This window comes from Xiphophorus maculatus, chromosome 22 (genome assembly GCF_002775205.1).
Source record: "Xiphophorus maculatus strain JP 163 A chromosome 22, X_maculatus-5.0-male, whole genome shotgun sequence".
Classification (NCBI taxonomy): domain Eukaryota; kingdom Metazoa; phylum Chordata; class Actinopteri; order Cyprinodontiformes; family Poeciliidae; genus Xiphophorus; species Xiphophorus maculatus.
The window spans coordinates 316,589-335,412 of record NC_036464.1 but is presented as its reverse complement, the minus strand read 5'-3'; the positions used below and the strand labels follow the sequence as shown (position 1 = coordinate 335,412).

The following is an 18,824-nucleotide window of genomic DNA, read 5'->3' as shown; positions in this document are numbered from 1 at the left end:
TAGAATATGAAGTAAAAACATTTTATTTTTTCACTAACACCACTGTGTAGGTATTTATTTTGCAACACAAATGGTTCAATCATAGTGAAGAGGAAAGTTTGATCTCTACACAGGGACAGAAACTAAGTACACCCCTGCTGCTTCTGTATGGATTAAGTGGGGAAGTTGAGTTTATTTATTAGCTTTAACACCATTAAAAAAAACAACTTTTGTAGTTATTTTCTGTGAAACAATGAGCAGGTGTTGCTGAGTATTAGTCTGGAAAGTTATAAGCAGTGGTGCTTTCAAAAGGGGGGACATAGGGGACCACAGCCCATGCCTGAATTTTTTATCTTCTTTTTTTTAAAGTTTCGCCAGCCTACATTTTTTACAGGCCTGGCCTGACCACCTTCATAAAACCAAAAGGAAGCACCACTGGTTATAAGGTCGATTCCAGGATGTTAAAGGAACATTTTCCAAATGTGAAAAATATTTCTTACATCTTTCTCTTTTCCACCTCCTTGTCCAAATCGACTGAAATCAACCCAGAGCAAATTCTTATAATTTTTTTCTAAATATATATTAATTGGTCCATTATTGTGAAAACCGTAACGCTCCACGTGTGAAAATAAAACAGTTCAGATTCTTTTTGGCACTTTGACATTAACTCTGATTGATTTACAGCTGGACAGGACAAATAAAAAATAAAAAAGTGGGAAATGTCTGTCTCCAGGCCTCGGTATGCTAACTGCTAACTGTTAGCATTAATGGCATGATAGTTAAAAAGGGATTGAAGGAGAAACGCTAAAGACACCCTCCATGTTTTTTGGCACAACTCGTAGAGATGGGAATCTTTATTAACAGCAGAATAATCTCACAACGATGAAGTCGGGTTTTTGTGGAGTCAGATTTGAGTCACTTCCAGTCTGTTTGATTGGATTGCAGTGAGAACAATTTACCAGCCCAGCAGGAGCTTCTCTGCTACCAGTGGTGTAAGATGTTACAGCACAGGGTGTACTTAGTTTTTAGAAACATGGTTGTGCCACTGAAACCAGTTAAACATTAATCTGCTTTTTGTCTCTACTCTACTGCACAACGACGCATTGGGGACGCTGAAGATGGGAAAAAGGTAAATTGCTGTCAAAATAAGTCAAATTTTGAAATTGATCTCAGAAATTTTCCAGAAAAAAACATGGAAATTTGGGAATTTCAAGTCAACAAATTTTGATTTAAAAAAATTCTTAGGATTTCAAAAGTACCTTTTTTTTTTTTTACATTTTTGAAACAAATTTCCAAGTTTTTTCTAGAAAATCTCTTATTTAAAAATGTGGGAGTTTTTTCTAGAAGATTTCTGACTTTTCAAGCTCAAAAAATATCCAAAAGTCGACATTTTTTAAACTTTTGAAACGCAGACATTTCAACATTTTTTTTCAGAACATTTCTGATAAAAAACATTTATGACTTTTTTATCTCAAAACTTTCCAATTTATTTTGAGAACATTTCTGAGTTTAATTTCAAAATTTCAGGGTTTTTTCAATCAAGTTTTAGACTTTTCAAAGTCAGAAAATTTCCAAAATTTTAAAATTTTGAAACTGACAGATTTGCACATTTCCCCCCCAAAAAACCTTGGATTTGTTTTCCAAGTTTTCTGAAATAAATCTCAAAATTTTATTTATTTTCTAGAAAATTTGAATTTAATTTAAAATTACTTATTATTGTCTAACAAGGTTTTGACTTTTCAAACATGGAAAATTTACAAAAATTTAATATTTTTGAAATTTCCAACACCTTGAAAATTCTAGAGGTTAATCTTAAAATTTCTGAGTTTTTTGGATGAAATTTACTCCTCCTCTTCATCTTCCTCTTCATCTGGCCCTGATGCGCCGTCGTTCTCCTGCAGTCAGATAGCTGGTAGGCGATACATTCGCAATCATTATTACAGTATTTACACGTTTCCATGACAACCTGCTGGTGCCAACTTGTTTTCAGGCCTTTTTCATTGTGATCCGCGGCGGCTTCCAGCAAGTTCATCACATCTGAGACGTCAGTGAGGAAGGTCGGTCACTCTGGGAGGAGAAAATCTGATAAAATTAGATAAATAAATTAGATTTTATTTGGAAAATATCAACAACTTTATGACTTCAAATCTGAAAATTATGACTGAAAGTCAAAATTATGACTGTCTCATAATAAAAATGAACATCGTAAAAATGACTTCCTGTTGGACCTTTGCTTTTTCTTTCAAATGAGTTCCCATAGTTACATGACTTATGGAAAATAAAAGTTATATATTTTTTTACTATAGGAAATTTGATCCCTTTTTCAAAAACAAAATTTTATTTCAGATTTCAGGCTTTTAAAGCAAAGAAAAGAACTTTTCCCCAATAGAGCATAGAAACATTTTAATCTGGTTTAATCTGAATACTGACGTTGTTTCCCGTTAATCCCAGTTTCTCCATGATCAGGTCCGTCCTGGATGTGAGCGCCGCCATCGACGTTTCCATCTGCAGAACCCGCCTGCTCAGCCTTTCAGGAACAAAATCTGCTTTTAGTCCGTTTCATCAGTCGCGTTTAATTTTTCTTAAATAAATCCGTTTTTACCAGAGGAACTGTTCCTGCGCCACGAAGCCTCGACTTTTTTCATCGTCTGAGGCCGAACGACTCTCCGGAAACTCTTTTCCGTAGTTCTTTCCCAAGTTGTTCAGCTCGGCGTTTAGAGCATCCTGATTTTTACACACAAATCAATCAGAATAATTCATTTATTTATCATTTGCGACGCTATAATCACAAACTTCAAAATATTTATTGAGATTTGTTGTGATAAACAAAAAGGTCTAAAGCCACTAAAACCCACAGAGGAACTTCAACCCTCAAAATTATGACTTTAAATCTGACAATTTACTAAACTGGCTTTAAAATTCTAAATTATGACTTGCATCAGTTTATTTCCAAAAGTTGAAATATTGTTACTTTTTAAACCTAAACACAATTGAAAATTCCTGGGATGAATCTCAAAATTTCTGATTTTCTTTCAGCAAATTTTTGACTTTTCAAGCTCAGTAGATTTTTAAAAATCTAACATTTTTGACTTCTGAAATTCACACATTTCCAGGTTTTTTTTAACAGAAACTTTCTGAGATTAAACTCAAAATTTGGGAGTTTTTTTTCTAGCAACTAGTTTTTTCCAGAAAAAAACTTGGATTTTTTCCCTACATTTTCTGAAATAAACTTTTCCAGGACGCTGTGAAAACAGACGATTGATTTAGTTTGAAACAAACCCGTTTTTCTTCCAGTTCGATTTTCATCCTCGTTTGTTCGTCTACATCCAGAACCTGGTTTCCGTCTCGGTCAAACTGCGAGAAAGCCGCAGATATTTCTTTATCTTCGTGACCCATCCTGCAAATTCAACACTTCTGTTAGACAGGATTTATGTCTAATAATAATAATAATAAAATGTAATGATTTTCTGCGTATTGTCTCTTACTCTTTAAGAGTCTCTCTGAAATCCCTGAATTCGATTTCTCCAGATCCAGACTGTAGAGCTTTCTGAACGTCCGATATTTTCTCTTTTTTTACTTTCAGCTTCATAAAAGTCTTCATGTAGCTCTGGAGTTTTAAGGAATCCGTGTCGTTAGTAATCCTTGTGTGGACATTAGATGATTTCATCTGGTCCGTACCTGTTTGATGAGGTCAGTAATCTGCAGCTCGTCCTTCTGAGACGCCAGCTCCTCTTTGACCTCTGAGTAAGTGTCATTGATGATGGCCAGGAACATGTTCTGGAAGGAAAAACACATGAACACCGCTCAGATTTAGCCCTAAAATCAAACATTTGTTGCAGAAATTCTTACCAGCAGGACAAAGAAAACAAAAAACACGTAGGTGACGAAGTAAATGGGCCCCAGGACTCGGTTTGCGCGGTCGATTGCGTCGTAATCGAAGTCGCCGAGAATTATCCGGAACTGCGTGAAACTGCAAGAAAAAGGAAAATCGACGGTTTAGTTTTTCCAGTTAAAGTCTGTTTGGTAACAATATTTACAGCAGTGGGTAAAGTACCCAGAAATATTACTCAAGTAAGAGTAGAACAACTTCAACATATTTTTACTCAAGCAAAAGTAAAAAGTGCAGCACAATAAAAATACTCCTAAAAGTAATTTTTTTCAAGAGTAAATGTAATCAAGTAAATGTAACCAGTTACTACGCAGCTCTGGATATTTGTCACCACTTACATGCACTTGACGAATGTGCTGAAAGATTCGACCTCGGTTCCAAACAGCAGGTATCCAAGCTGCGCGTAGGCGAAGAAGACGATGAAGAACATGATGGCGAAGCCCAGGATGTCTTTGGCGCAGCGGCCCAGCGTGGCGGACAGCTGCGTCATCGTCTTATTGAAGCTGATGTATTTGAAAATCTACAAAAAAACCAAAAGGTTTCTGTCTTTGATGGTTTTTTCCTTTGTTACCCTTAAAAGTTACAGCTAAAGGCTAATTTTAATATGGCGTCATGCTAACATAGCTAGCTAGCTATCCAAACCAATCTTGCCCCATGTGAAAAAGTATATCTCCTATATCTTGCAACTTTTCAGCAAGATATAGTCTATGTGTAAATTTAGAAAATATTTACATGAGAAATTAAGACAAAAATACTTGGTAAGTTTTTGTGTTTTTGCAGTGAACTGCCTCACAGTCGCCTCCAAGGTTTAGGGGTGAAAACGTTTTCACACTGGGATACTAATTGCTTTTTCTCTTATTAAATGACATAACTATTTAAAAATGTTATTTTGTGATTATTCATATTATGTTTATTTTGAATAGGTTGCTAACTACATTTTAGTTTAGCAACTAAGGATTTGGTTCAGAGCTAAATATCCAGTTAGCAACCAAAATATGAGCAAGCGACAGAGTTAGCTTGTTAAGCAAATACATATTTAGCAAGCTAAAGATTTTGCTTGCTAAATATATAGATATTTAGTTGCTAACTAAATGTGGAGCTAAATATTTAGTTTAAAAACTAAATATTTACCTTTTTATCTATGAAATTTATGAATGAAAAATTAATAACATTGTGAAAATAGGACATTTTAAAATGAATTCCTATCTTTTCTCTTATGAAAAGCTAAATAACCCAGAGTACGTCTGTTAGTCTTTATCAGAGTTTGTCGATCTGAAAGATTTAAGGAGCCTGGAAACTTTTTTAAGTGCAACAATAAACGGTAAAAAATATGAAAAGTTTACCTTGATCCAGGCGAAGAACAAATTCACAGCATTCATGTTGTTATACTGGGTTTGCCAGAAAGCCAGGAATTCAAAATCAGCGTATAAATCCGGCTGTTCCAGCAGCGACCCGAGCAGATTATCCACTTTGATGGTCCGGAAGACATTGAAGACAATCGCAACGATGGCCAGCTGGAGAGAAAAACGCCGTTACTTCCTTCAGGACGAAAAGCGGATCTGAATCTGGACCTGAATCCTTCTCCTACCAGTATGACCAGTATGTCCAGGATGTTCCAGATGCTTTTGAAATAGGCAAACTTGTGTATCCGCAGCTCCAGAATCTCCTCCACGACATAGTAGAGGATGAACACGCAGAAAACCAACTCGCAGCCGAGGACAAAGTAGTCCCAGTGGGTGATGTAGCGGATCAGTTTGACGGTTCTGATCTGGTAGGATGGGACGGCGCCACCGGTCGCTGGGAACTCCACCACCAACCTGAGAGACGCAAACCAGCCGGTCAGAGAGAACCAAAACGAGTTTGTATGCAACCAAATCCAAAATAAATAAAAGAAATTCCAGCTGTTGTTCCTCCAAATGGCTGAACAGAAACACAGAAAACCTTCTGATCATCAGAAACAACAAACCACTTTGCGAATCTGCTCTAATCTGTGACGCAACATTCATTAAAATACACTAAAATATGCAAAATTCACATTTTGCATATTTTCATACTCTCATTTGGGTTTTACCTGCTTCTAAAAACAACCCAAGATCTTTTAAGAAAAACCACCCAGTCATTTTCTGGGAGTAATTGAATGTTTTTGGTGTCGAGCACGTTTGGTTTTACCTCTGTATGTGCTGTACAGAGGCTTCTGGAAAAGGTAGATGTATTGCTTTTGACTTACCACCCAGAAACCACTTTCTGCGTTCTTGTTTGCTGTGCAGAAGGTTCCACTTCTGCTTTTCAAAGATGTACTGTTGTATAGTATCATCCAAGAGAGACTTTATGCAGAACAAATCGGATAAATGTGTTTTGTATAGGCCATAGACCCATCCTAACCTGTTCAAGGGTTAGGATGGGTCCTAACCCTTGAACAGGTTAGGGTTAGGGTTATTATCAACTTTAAAGGTGATAATGGATCACCTTTAAAGTTTGTAATGTTGGAATGTTGGAAAACTTTACCTGATGACACAGAACATGTTGATGTTTGCATTGTAGGCTGAGAAGTCGATGAAAACCGCCCTGGTTCCTCGGTCCAGCCAAAGGTTGTCCATCAGTTCTGCCAGGATGTTGGCGCTGTCCTCCTTGGTCCGGCTCAGGTCCTGGTAGAACCCGGCGCCGCTGTAGGTGGTCAGGAGGCCCCAGTAGGAGGAACCTTTGATGTCTTTCTCTGTGTGGTAGCGCCACCTAGAGAGAAGGGAAGGTTTACTTCTCTCAAAATCTCAAGCAAATTTCTGATATACTTCTTATATAGATATCTAGATATAAGTATCTAGACATATACTGTATGTCTAGATCTAGATATAGCTATATATCTAGATCTATATATCTAGATCTATATATGGGGTGCCGTTTGTAAAGTGACACCAATAATCTGGGCTGTTTAGCCTATCATAGTCATATTTCACCATTTCATTCATACATTTATAAATGTTGTCGTTTAAAATTAAAATTTTAATTAGTGAGCTAAATATTTACAAACTAAATACTAAATGTTTAGTTAACAAAAAAAATATCTAGGTTGCTAACTGAATCTTTAGTTTACCAACTAAGGATTTGTTTCAGAGCTAAATATTCAGTTAGCAACCAAAATAGTACGCTTCCTAGCTACAAATGTTAGCTTGCTGAGCTAAATGTTTAGTTAGCAAGTGAAATAGTTGTCACTAACTAAATAGTCTGTAAGCTAAATACGTAGCTCAAAGCTAAATGTTTGACAGTAAAATATATTTAGCTATGAGCTAAATTTCTAGATAGCAAGCAAAATAGTTAGCTTGTTAACTAAATGTTAAACTAAATATTTAGCTCAGATCTAAAGGTTTAGCGAGAAAGCAAAATAGTTAGCTTACGAAAAATATATATAGTCTATAAGCTAAATATTTAGCCCAGAGCTTAAATGTTTAATGAGCAAGCTAAAGATTTAGCTTGCTAAATATATAAATATTTAGTTGCTAACTAAATATGGAGCTAAATATTTAGTTTAAAAATTAAATATTTACCTTGGAACTATGAAATTTATGAATGCAAAATTAATAGCATTGTGAGAATAGGACTTTTTAGAAATAATTCCTGTTTTTTCTCCCATGAAAAGCTAAATAACCCAGATTACGTCTGTTAATCTTTGACTGTGTCGCTACATAAAGCCACCCCATCGTTTCCGTTGTTTCGTAGGAGATGAGAAGCGGCGTACGCAGAGCCGTTGATGAGGCCAAAGCTGAGGTCGTCCTCCTTCTTCTCGTTGTAGACGTCGAAGCATTCGGCAATCTCATTTTTGAAGTCTTCTGGGACTTTGCAGGAGTTGTTTTTAATCTTAATCTGCCTCATCCGGGGAACTCCGAGCAGCATGTTCTCATAGTAGATGAACGACTGGTCTCCGCTGTCCAGGGACTGGTTGTTGTACCATTTGGTCCAGTAAAGCCCGTCCAGTAAGGGACCCTGGGCGAACTGATGTTACAGAGAAAATAAGACGGAGACTGATTTTAACTTTAACTCATTTTCTTATTTGTACAACGGCGGATTAGAGCCACTGTAGATAGAAAAAAAGGACTAAATTTAACTTTGAGATTAAATTTTCTAAAAAAAAAAAAAAAAAAGGACATTTCTGAGCTTGAAAAATAAGAAATATGGTAGAAAAGAATTCAAAAAATTTGATATTAATCTCTTTCTTTTTATTAAGAAAATCAAGGAAATTTCTGAGCCTGTGAAATCTAAATTTTGGTAGAAATAAATTCAGAAATGTTGAGACTATTCTCAGAAATATTCTAGAAAACATTTGGAAATTTCTGAGCTCCAAAAGTTGAACATTTTCGACTTTTGAATTTCAGACATTTCCAAAAGTCAAAAAAAATTTAACTTTTTAATTTAAGAAATTTCAGAAAGTTTTTGTATCAATTTTAAAATTTCAAATACTTTTTCTTGAAAATGTTCAACCTTTAAAACTCAGAAAATTCCCTAAAGTCAAACATTTGACTTTCGAAGCTCAGATATTTTCTTGTTTTTTTTCTGCAATTTTTCTAAGATTTTTTTTCAAGCATTTTTTTCACTTTTCAAACTCAGAAACATCCTTGCTCTTTCTAGAAAAGTTTTGGTATTAATCTCAAAATTTCTCAGTTTTTTGGCAGGAATTTTCTATTTTTTTCCTTCTATCTACAATAACCCTGATCCGCCATCTTACATTTAAATCAGCAAACAAAACCTCGAAAAACAAACGTGAAACTCACGTCCCAGAAGTCGGCCATGTTGCCAATGGTCTGAAACGTGACTCCATTTTGGCTGGCCGAGCCCACAAACAGATCCGTCATGGCTTTGGTGAAATAATAGCTGCTGGAGACGGTCATACCGTAGGTCACTGAAAGCGCATCAACGTAATCACATTGTTAACACCTGGCTAGCTACCAGATAAGAAAAGCGCGGGCTTTGTTCGGGTCGCTGCTGCGGCTAAAAGGATCCAGATTAGTCCCGGTCATTTGTTTGGATAAAGCATGTCGGCTGGAGGCAAACAGCCTCGTCAAACAATGAGAGAACAACCCACACAAAGCCACAAAAAGAGCTAAATGCTCTTATCGCTAAAAGCCAAGAGAGCAGCAGCACTTGCTTCCCTTTCACTCCTAAAGCTCAGCTGGACAATAGAGCAACAAGAGCGGCATTGAGAGGGAAGTTTCCATCCGCAATTAGTCTCAGATTTACTCAAATACTCAGAAATACCCTTGGGAATTATATAATCATCTTCCATAAAGAGGTAACATTGAATTTAGACAAACTCTGATTATTTTTACAGTTTTTTTTTATCCCAGATGTTCTCTGAACATGCTAACCTACATGCTAATGCTAATTCAAGTGGCAGAATTATTGTTGATTTGACAAATTTAAAAAACAGCAACAGTTAGAAAGAAAAACAGACAACAAAATGTTAGACTATTATTTGAAAAAAAGAAAACAAAAAACATCAACTAAGTTGAGAAAACAATTTGCCACCCTGATTAATATGGAGGCCCAAAACTGTCAAAATTAAAAATGGAAGCAGAAATGTAGACTTTCCTCTTCCTTTACCATATACATGTGTTTTCAGTAAGAAATGTATATAGATTGTTTTTCCGTTTTCTTACTCATGCAGTTTCACCAGAAAATTTATATTTACTTTTGCGTTTTCCCTTGTCTTTGTTCTTTTTACATGGCCTCTTCTTTTTTACTTTTCCTTATGCATTTCTGCCTCATTATGCAAATGAGATGAAAACAAAAAAGTGTAAAATCCTGAAAATTTGTTCATCCTGCTCTGAAAAATGTAAAAATAAATACCGTATTATACCACTTTACTCCTCAAGCACTTATAATACAACATGGCAGCTGCTGCATAGAAATAAACTGTAAGAAAAAGACAAATGAAAACATCATAAATAAAAGGAAGATGTATAAGTAACATTATTTTATTGGGAAATAATAAAATGCAAAGAAATAATTGCTTGTAGCATAATTGTGGGCACAGTTTCAAAATAAATACAGCATTGTTTTTGTTTTTTATAAAATCAAACTTCATATAAAATTTTTATTAGTAATTAATTTCTTAATTTAGCGTGACACAGATGTTTTTCTGTTAGCTTCAGTAGACTGAACCAGAACTCAACTTTATCTGAAGGTGATGGCGAAAGACGGAGAAGTAAAAAAATTATCTGAGGCTGACTTCATCAAGTTACCATAGCAACCATTAGACACTATATGCTAAACTCAGATGAGACAAGGATTGAGGGTTTTTTTCTGTAACAAACGCAGAAATGATACGTCTGCTCAAAGCACCAAATGCTGACGATGAGGTACGGTGGAGGAACTGTGATGCTGCGGGAACCATTTTAGAGAAATCCTTCAACTTCTAGAGAATTTTACAGAAAGATTTGGTGCATTAAAATCTGCACTAATTTATATATACACGTGTTTCCATGTTTCAAAATTGTTTTTTTTTATTATATTTTTTATATTTAGGTTTTGTTTAGAAATGTTAGTAATTTCTTTTAAGAATTGTTATCATACTTACACTTATATTTTGTATTTTCTGATATTTTAGCAAAACTGAAAATAAATAAGTCAAAACTGTACAAAAAAACATGTTTGTCTTATAAATATGTTTTAGCCAAAACACCTCCACCACTACAGGCAATAAAATATTTATCTTCTTTAAAAAATGAATCGAATTATTTATTTATTTGCATTTTTTAATGTACATTTCTGCTTTTGAATTTTAAAAAGGCTTAAGTGGTTACATAAAAAATCTGTAGAATGTTCGATTTTGTACCTGATTAATCAATTAATAGACTTATTGATTAACTGATTACTAAAATAATTGTCTACACCTTTAGATTTATTTAAAAACAAACATTTAGGATGAAACTATAGCAGAGGCATACAGTGGTAAATATTCCCCCTTATGATTTAACTAGGACATTAAACCTGTTCAGCAATTCCAAGCACTTACAGAGACACACATCCAGCAGGAACACCAGGTAGACGATCAGCTCCCTCAGAGTGGTGCGGATGAACTTTTCCCTGTTGTTGGACGTGTTTTCGGTCCAAGCTGTTCCCCAAAACGCTGCAGGAAACACACATGCACAACGGCGTTTTAGTCACTGTGTGAAGGGGAAACGGATGAGTAAAGTTCTGCCAGAAAACTCTGATATTTTTAGATTAATATCAGAAATGTTCAAGAAAACAAAGAGAAAATTCTGTTTGAAAAGCCTAAGATTTGCTCCAGATTTGCTGGGAAAAAAATTAAAAATTTTGTGATTAGTTTAAAAGATGTTATAGAAAAAAACATTTACATTTCAGAGTTTCAAAAATTAGAACATTTTGCTAGAAAAGAATCAACAATTTTGAGAATAAACTCAGAAATATTCCTGAAAGACACAGAATTTTATTTTATTTTTAAAATGTTCCCTGTTTCAAAAGTTGACAATTGTCTATCTTTGGAAATTTTGTTTCAAAAAGTCGAAATTTTTGAAATGTGGAAATGTTATGAGTCGCAAAAGTCAAACATTTTCCAATTTTGAAACTGAAATGTCCAAGTTTTTTTTGTAAAAAAATTTCTGAAATTAAACTAAAATTTTCAGATTTTTTTTCTAGCTAGTTTTCAACTTTTGAAACTCAGAAATTTCCAGGTCTTAGGATGTTGGGAAATTGTCCGTTTTCTGTCTCTAATACGCTGTGGTAATAAAATAAATATTTTCCCACCATTCTTCCAGGTAACACTCATTATGCAGATAGAAGTCGATATATTTTTTGTAAAACTGAGTTAAAATGTTTCCCCACCTTTGATAAAGCTGCAGCAGCCTCTTCTCTTCGTCACCGGGCTCTGCTCGGAGCTACCCGGTTCCTCCTGGATGCGGTCCAGTTTGTCGTCCCGGTCCACGGAGGCCGGCTGGAGGCTGTAGATGGTGCTGACCTGCGGCGCAGGGGAGCCGCAGTAGCCGTGGTTCACCCAGCCTCCGTCCGTCATGGCGTCCAGCTCGGACTCGGCTCGGCCCGTCAGGTGGCTCTCGGCCCGGTTGTTCAGTCTCCTCATGCTGCCGGACTCGCAGTTTGCGGGAAAAGTGAGTGCGGGGCGGCAAGTTGCGGCTTTTCAGCACCTGCCGGAGGGACGATGATGATGATGGAGGGATGACCTCAGATCGATGAAGGAGGAGCTTTTGTTGTAAAGCTCAATGTTGCTTTGTGTTTCTGTTTGGTAAAGCTCTTTGAAATGCCTTGCTGCTGAAATGTGCGATACAAATAAAATTTGATTTGATTTTAATATCCACAGTTGTGTAGTAACTAGTTACATTTAGTAACTTTTGAAAAAAAAACTTTTACATGAGTAATTTTATTAGAAGTGTCGCTACTTTCTGCACTGAATGAAAATCAAACATGTTTTAACCAAATAACTCACCAGACAGACACACCTGCAGTTTTGGTCAGTTTCATAAGTTTGACATTGAAAGAAACTGATTTGGAAACATTTTATTTTGCCTGATTTTGTTATTTTTTGTTACTTTATGAATTATTGTCATTTTGGTCCTTAAATACCAAAAATCCCACTAAACTTTATAATTTGGTCCGTCTCAGTAGGCTTTTTACCAAATACTCTTTGACTCTTACTTGAGTCATTTCTTGGATGAATACTTTTTATTTTACGTGAGTATCGTTATTGGATACTTTACCCACCTCTGAGAGAATATCATCTGTTAGTTGCATAACGATAAAAATGATCAAAACGGTTTTGATAATTTCTTTGTTTGTTTTCTAACATAACTCCGTTTCAGTTTATTGTTTGTGTTTGTTCAGTCAAGTCAGTGTTTTTTTCTGTTTACTGTTTTATTATCAGTTTGATTGACAAATTTCTGGCTTCCATAATTCAGAGTGACGTCAGCACGCCCAAGGCCGCCATCTTGTTTGACGAGCATTGTTTTACCTTTTCTATTTACTTGGACTTTATATGTTATAAGGCCGGGCTATGATTTTTTTTCTTATACTACGAGAATAAAGTTATAATATTACAAGAATACAGTCATAATATTTGGAGAATGGAGTAATAAGAACTCCTACATGAAAAATAAACAGGGAATGTTGAGAAACTTTAGGTTTTAGAATAAGGAAACACTTCACTTCAAATTGTTATCAGTAGCAGGATTTCTAAACGATTGTGTAATCAACTAAGTCTATTTTTTTTTTAAATCCCACGTTGATGTCAGATCCTGGCAACTCCAGCAGCTTTGGCATTTTTCCTCTTAATTTCAAGACAATCTGGTAATATTGTCTCTATTCTGTTAATATGTAAAAATGACATAATTTATATCTTGTTATAATATTATTCCCTTATCAAATACATACCTGCTGTGCCGCCTTGATTCTTTTATGCATGTTGCAGAAATCCTTTAATTTCCATGGCAACCATTCAGCTGTGCAAAATGCCTGGGTGGACCTAGCCCCGCCTTCCAGGTGCAGCTCCTCCCCCACTCAGATCCTTCAGACTAGCCAGCAGCAATTAGCAAACATCTAAACGCGGGTAAAATTGTTGTTAAAGGGTCAATAGAGGAGCCATGTTGTGATGACTTCCTGAGGGTGGAGTTTCAGAAAGAGCAGGAGATTTTAAAGAGACAGAGGCCAAACTACAAGATGACAAAATATTAATTCAAATTTCTTTTAAGTCATATTTGATATATATAGCATTTTTATAACAACTTTAGGTTACTTGACTGTGCTGTAAAATGTTACTATATGCCTGGAAAATACATAAGATTGCAAAAGCATTGCAGTTTCTGTATCACCTGTTTTTCTTTCTTGGAAAAATACTTCTTACTTTTAATAGGTGCTACTTTTTCTGCCAAATTAAGTTGTTTAACATCCAAGGTTACAGCTACTGAGGGATATTTCAGTGAGTCTGACCCTCTCTGGTAATCAGGGTTGTCACTATCGATTAGCAGCTCGGGCGCTAACAGGCCCCCTCTAGGAAATCAATTAATTGTCCGTCGATTATATTCTCTGTCACCAGCTGCTCACTTGTGACTGAATTAATGAGGGGAGTAATTGAAATGTCACTAAGGGTCTCTGCCCCATTAGCATCAGACACCTTTGACATTTTACTCTCCTTTAGTTTTCATTAGGTATGCAAACACTCATCCAGAGTGTTTTTTTCTCTTTACATCCTATAATTTCATGTATATTATAAATATTTGTAACCCCTTTTGTGTTCATCTAACATCCAGTAGGATATCCTCGCAACAAACACACTCAGGTCCACTCTATTATTACGTCCAACAAGAGAGAAAATCAAGCTAAATTCAAATTCAAAATTACTTGATTGATCCCCAATCAGGTGTAACCTCAGTCCAGAAGTTTCTGTCCCAGTTACCCATGGCAACAGAGGTGACTGTGATCTTACAGTGGTATCAAACATAAATTTACATAATTAATCCACATAACTAATCTCATCCTTAACATAAATAACAACAAATATACTTTTTAGTACAGGAAATAAAAACCACACACAGTCAAAACTATCACACAATAACTGAAACATTACTTTGCATATAAAATTAAAACATAAAATCAGCCTCTGCCAGTATACATTAAATAAAAACACAACAAACAACCCTGAGCAAATCTATAGCGCAATGGCTGCCAATGAACAGTTAACAGCCGTAAAGTTAAATGCACATTAATTATGACAACAGTTAAAAAATACATATACAAAACATGGCAAAATTACACTTTAAAACCCTGAATACAATTAAATTAATCTAAAATAACTATTAAAATATTAATACTCCCCCATGAGGCTTTGCGTGATTTATGGGCGCGACTTCTGCCGCAAACCAGAACCGCCATACATGTTAGCAACTCGCTAACTGGCTTTTGTCAGAGCTTTTAGGCTATAAAATATGTGGAAACATCAGCTATCAAAGCTTAAATGTGACAATATTGTTTTACCGCAACCTACAGCTATTGCGGGGAGGGATGGCGACTTGAAGAAACGTTGCACTAGCATATGTAGCTACCCGCATTACCATATGTAGCAACCCGCATTAGCATATGTAGCTACCCGCATTAGCATATGTAGCTACCTGCATTAACCCGCATTAGCATATGTAGCTACCTGCATTAACCCGCATTAGCATATGTAGCTACCTGCATTAACCCGCATTAGCATATGTAGCTACCCGCATTAGCATATGTAGCTACCTGCATTAACCCGCATTAGCATATGTAGCTACCCGTATTAGCATATGTAGCTACCCGCATTAGCATATGTAGCTACCTGCATTAACCCGCATTAGCATATGTAGCTACCTGCATTAACCCGCATTAGCATATGTAGCTACCCGCATTAGCATTTGTAGCTACCCGCATTAGCATATGTAGCTACTTCATTGACTCAGTTGCTTCGGATGCAGATGCGGCTTTTCTTCCATTGGCTTTTTATCCACACAATAAAATGAGCACATAAAGCATTTTGGCTTCTCTCTTCAAGTTTTGAATTTTTAGCCTTCCTGTCGCTCCCCGTGATTAAACTTATAATTATGATCCTCTGTACTGAGCAGCTCTCTGATAGCAAACTGTGTGTCCGTAAACAAATTTTTACTAAATATTGCATTATAACCGAAAAGAGAGATGTAACTTCTATCATGAATATAGACTAGCAAAAGAAAACTACAAATTACAGTGAAATACTGCTACTTCCGGTGGGCGCCGGAAGTAGAACCCATAATCGTTTCCCCAGTAAGCCTCCCAGGAATAAGGTGGAAACTGAATGGCGACAGAAAAAGGAGAACGGGAGCTGTCAGTTACCGGTTGCTATGGTAACCACCAACCGTCAATAGCAAGTTAGCATAACTTTGAAACGAACTTGAAGAATAAATAAACCAAATTTTGACACACTTCACATCTATAATATTGTTAAAATAAATCTCTGTTACATAATAGGTATCTTTTCTCTCATTTGGGTTCTCTTTTTAGACTTTTAATAAACATTTTTAGATAAAAACATCGGAAAAAAAACGAAGCAACTCCACCGCCTGCTAGCTGATTAAAAAGTGAACATTATTAACATTATTTGAACGTTAAAGTTAATGCACAGCGTTTAGGGAGGTCTGTGTTTGGGTGTTCATGCTTCAGTGGCTCTGAACACAGCCATTACACGCGGCCATTATCACGCAACAGAGTTTAATTTCTTTCTCCCCCGCCTCCCAAGCTAGACCTTGGCACGTATGCGTCCTTCATCTGCTGCTTGTGCCACCGCTCAAACGGTCACAAGATCTGATTTAAGGGAAGTCAAGACTTAGATTTGATAAATATATATAAACTTTCTTTAACTTCTTAAAGTTAGGTCAGTTGAACAAATTAACTTAGTCATTTTTGGGTGTCCTTCCGGAAGTTTCCCCATTAAATTTATGGAGTAAAAACTTCTTCATAAATGTACAGTTAATCCCCAAATGGCTTAAAGTTACCTTTCAGGGCAGTGATATCCAAACCTTATGTCATGTTAATTCTAAAAACTACAATAAAATTACAGTTTTTAAGAATTTTTTTACTGCTCAACATACAATAATTCTAATTGAATAAGTTGGTTTTTGTAGAAAATTGAAGTTTAAATCATTGTAGATCCAAAACTTAAATAGCTTTTCATGTTATTAAAAGAAAGACATCCAGTTTGCAAACTATTTTGGGCTCAGATGGAAAAAATAAAGAAAAAATATTTGGATTTTTCTCAGCAATAAGAACAAGATATGGGTTTCTCTCTCTTTAAAAATGCTTTCTGTATCAAATTAAATTTGATTAAAGTTGATTTTTGAATTTTGAGTGGTATGTAACTTCTCACATTAATTTATTGTCTTTTGAGAGAAGGCTGCCTTGTTTTGTTTCAAAAACAAACTTCTTGAATGAAAAGATTTACTTTTCATAGAATAACTTGCTTCTGTGCTTAGCAATCTTTTTTATTTTTTAAAACTGTCAGTCCTGAGCATAATTACTTAATCTTTCCTTATTCTTTTACATTTCTACATCCAAGGATGCCGGATATTTCTTTAAATATCTCAATAATGATTTCATTTTTTTTATATATATTAAAATTTGTTCATAAAATCCAACTGACGCCTCAGTAAAATGGGTTGCACTTGGTTTTAAACTGGTTTATATTTATTTTTTACTCTGGTGACATAGAGAATACGTGTTATCTGAGAGCCCAGCAGCTCTGGGTCAAAGGATGATTTACTCCTCTGCACACTCTCTATGTTATCGCTTGTTTTAGCCGCTCAGCGTCATTTTGGCAATATTTAACAGAAAAGCCTTTCATTTGGAAGAAATTAATCAACTGGGACTAGATATGCAACTATCAATTAATGAGTTAATCTAAAGATGACTGATCTTGTCTATCAATTAACAATTAATTGATAAGCAGACATTTTGAGGGCCAATTGTATTTCCATAACATAAATGGTTACATTTTTCATAATATAGTGAATGAAGAAAAAAGCATTTTATCATTATTTTGTGTCAATGGTACAATGTCCCGATAAATAAATAGTGACTAAAAGGATTTTAAAAGATTTTTATGTATAGAAGTAGAGAAGTCAGACGAAGTTTTCTCACAAAATAATTTTATTCTTTATGAACATTTTAAACAAAATAGATGTTTGTAAAAAAAAAAAAATAAAATCTATATTTAAACTCTACAAACATGCCATCTTAATTCTCACAAAGATTGTCTTACAATTTATCGCAGATTGCACCACATTGCTTTTTTTCCCAGGGTTGTTTAAAAAAACATCCCATGTTACATTAATGATATATGGAATTTGCACAACAGAACCTTTTCTATCAAAAAAATATGCAAAAAATTTCCAAAAAAACAGAAGCCTCTTTGAGGCTTAATGAACTGCAAAATAAATACAGAACAGAAACAATACGAAGGTATTTACTACCTGGAAGGAAGACCCTCACATTGTCCAACAACATGGCCGACTTTCAGAGGCAGAACTTGGTACTTTCAGATACTAAAAAGGCGTGCCTCTGTTACAGAAAACATAATTTTTGATGAACAAAGAGCTGTTACAAACCAAAAAAATGCTGACTTGAAACCATTTTTACACCTTTTTTTTTATGGCGCCCCCTCCGCACAGCGCCGGTAGCGTTACGCATGGACGTGATGGCCGTCGAACTCATAAGGAAAGGACGAATGGACGTACTCCTGTCCTGCCGGATGCTCGTACCTCATCAGGCATGAGTAACTTTCCGGTTGCATGACATCCAGCTGCAGGTCCAGCCACTGCCGGTGGGGGGCCGCGGGCCTCCGGGTGTCTGTCAGGATCCTGTTGAGGGCCACGATGTAGCTGAGAGCCATTTGCAGGGTTTCATACTTGGACAGTTTCTTGTCCTGGCCCCACTGCGGGACCACCTTCCGCAGGCGGTCGAAGGCCGTGTTCAGCCCCTGCATCCTCTTCCTCTCCCGGGCGTTGGCCGCCATCCGCCGCCGGGTGGCGGACTCGAATTTCTCCGGAGCCTTCGAATCCGGCTCCGAGGATTCGGATCCGAAGTCGCTGCAGCTGGGACTTGGACGGGATTTCATGATTCAAAGGCAAAACCAGTTCCAGTTCCTCGCTGGATTTTGAGCTTTTAGCTCCAGAAAGTGTGATGAGTCGGAGCTGCTGCGGCTTTTATAGGGCGGAGGGGATGAACAGGTGGCAGCAGGTGGAGTCCCGACTCCCTCCACGGGGAAACCCGGACCCACACCCACTCTCAGCACACACCCACACTAACAAACCCTAATGAAATTTTAATTATCACGGTCCGGCCGTGCATGGCTTCACTCGGAGCCATGTGTCACAAACACCAAAAGTCGGCCATCTGGTAGCGCTGATGGCCCAAACAAACATGCAGAGAGGAGCTAAACTGGAAATTA

At 36.3% G+C, this 18,824-nt stretch overlaps 2 protein-coding genes across 2 annotated transcripts; both read right to left on the bottom strand.

Annotated features, from left to right (window-relative positions):
• Nucleotides 1-1,747: 1,747 nt before the first annotated feature.
• On the bottom strand, nt 1,748-11,963 carry LOC102223346 (polycystic kidney disease 2-like 1 protein). The gene is made up of 15 exons (XM_023327874.1): nt 11,702-11,963; nt 10,872-10,985; nt 8,629-8,756; nt 7,599-7,852; nt 6,374-6,598; nt 5,457-5,685; nt 5,212-5,382; nt 4,207-4,388; nt 3,829-3,949; nt 3,658-3,756; nt 3,465-3,586; nt 3,259-3,376; nt 2,582-2,703; nt 2,410-2,506; nt 1,748-2,061 (listed from the first exon to the last, which is right to left on the bottom strand). Exons 1-15 carry the CDS (start codon nt 11,952-11,954, stop codon nt 2,011-2,013), a joined length of 2,286 nt encoding a protein of 761 aa, XP_023183642.1. The 5' UTR covers nt 11,955-11,963; the 3' UTR covers nt 1,748-2,010.
• Nucleotides 11,964-18,021: 6,058 nt separating this feature from the next.
• atoh7 (atonal bHLH transcription factor 7) lies at nt 18,022-18,534 on the bottom strand. The gene has a single exon (XM_005795264.2). The coding sequence runs from the start codon at nt 18,489-18,491 to the stop codon at nt 18,057-18,059; it is 435 nt and encodes a 144-aa protein (XP_005795321.1). The 5' UTR covers nt 18,492-18,534; the 3' UTR covers nt 18,022-18,056.
• Nucleotides 18,535-18,824: the final 290 nt, after the last annotated feature.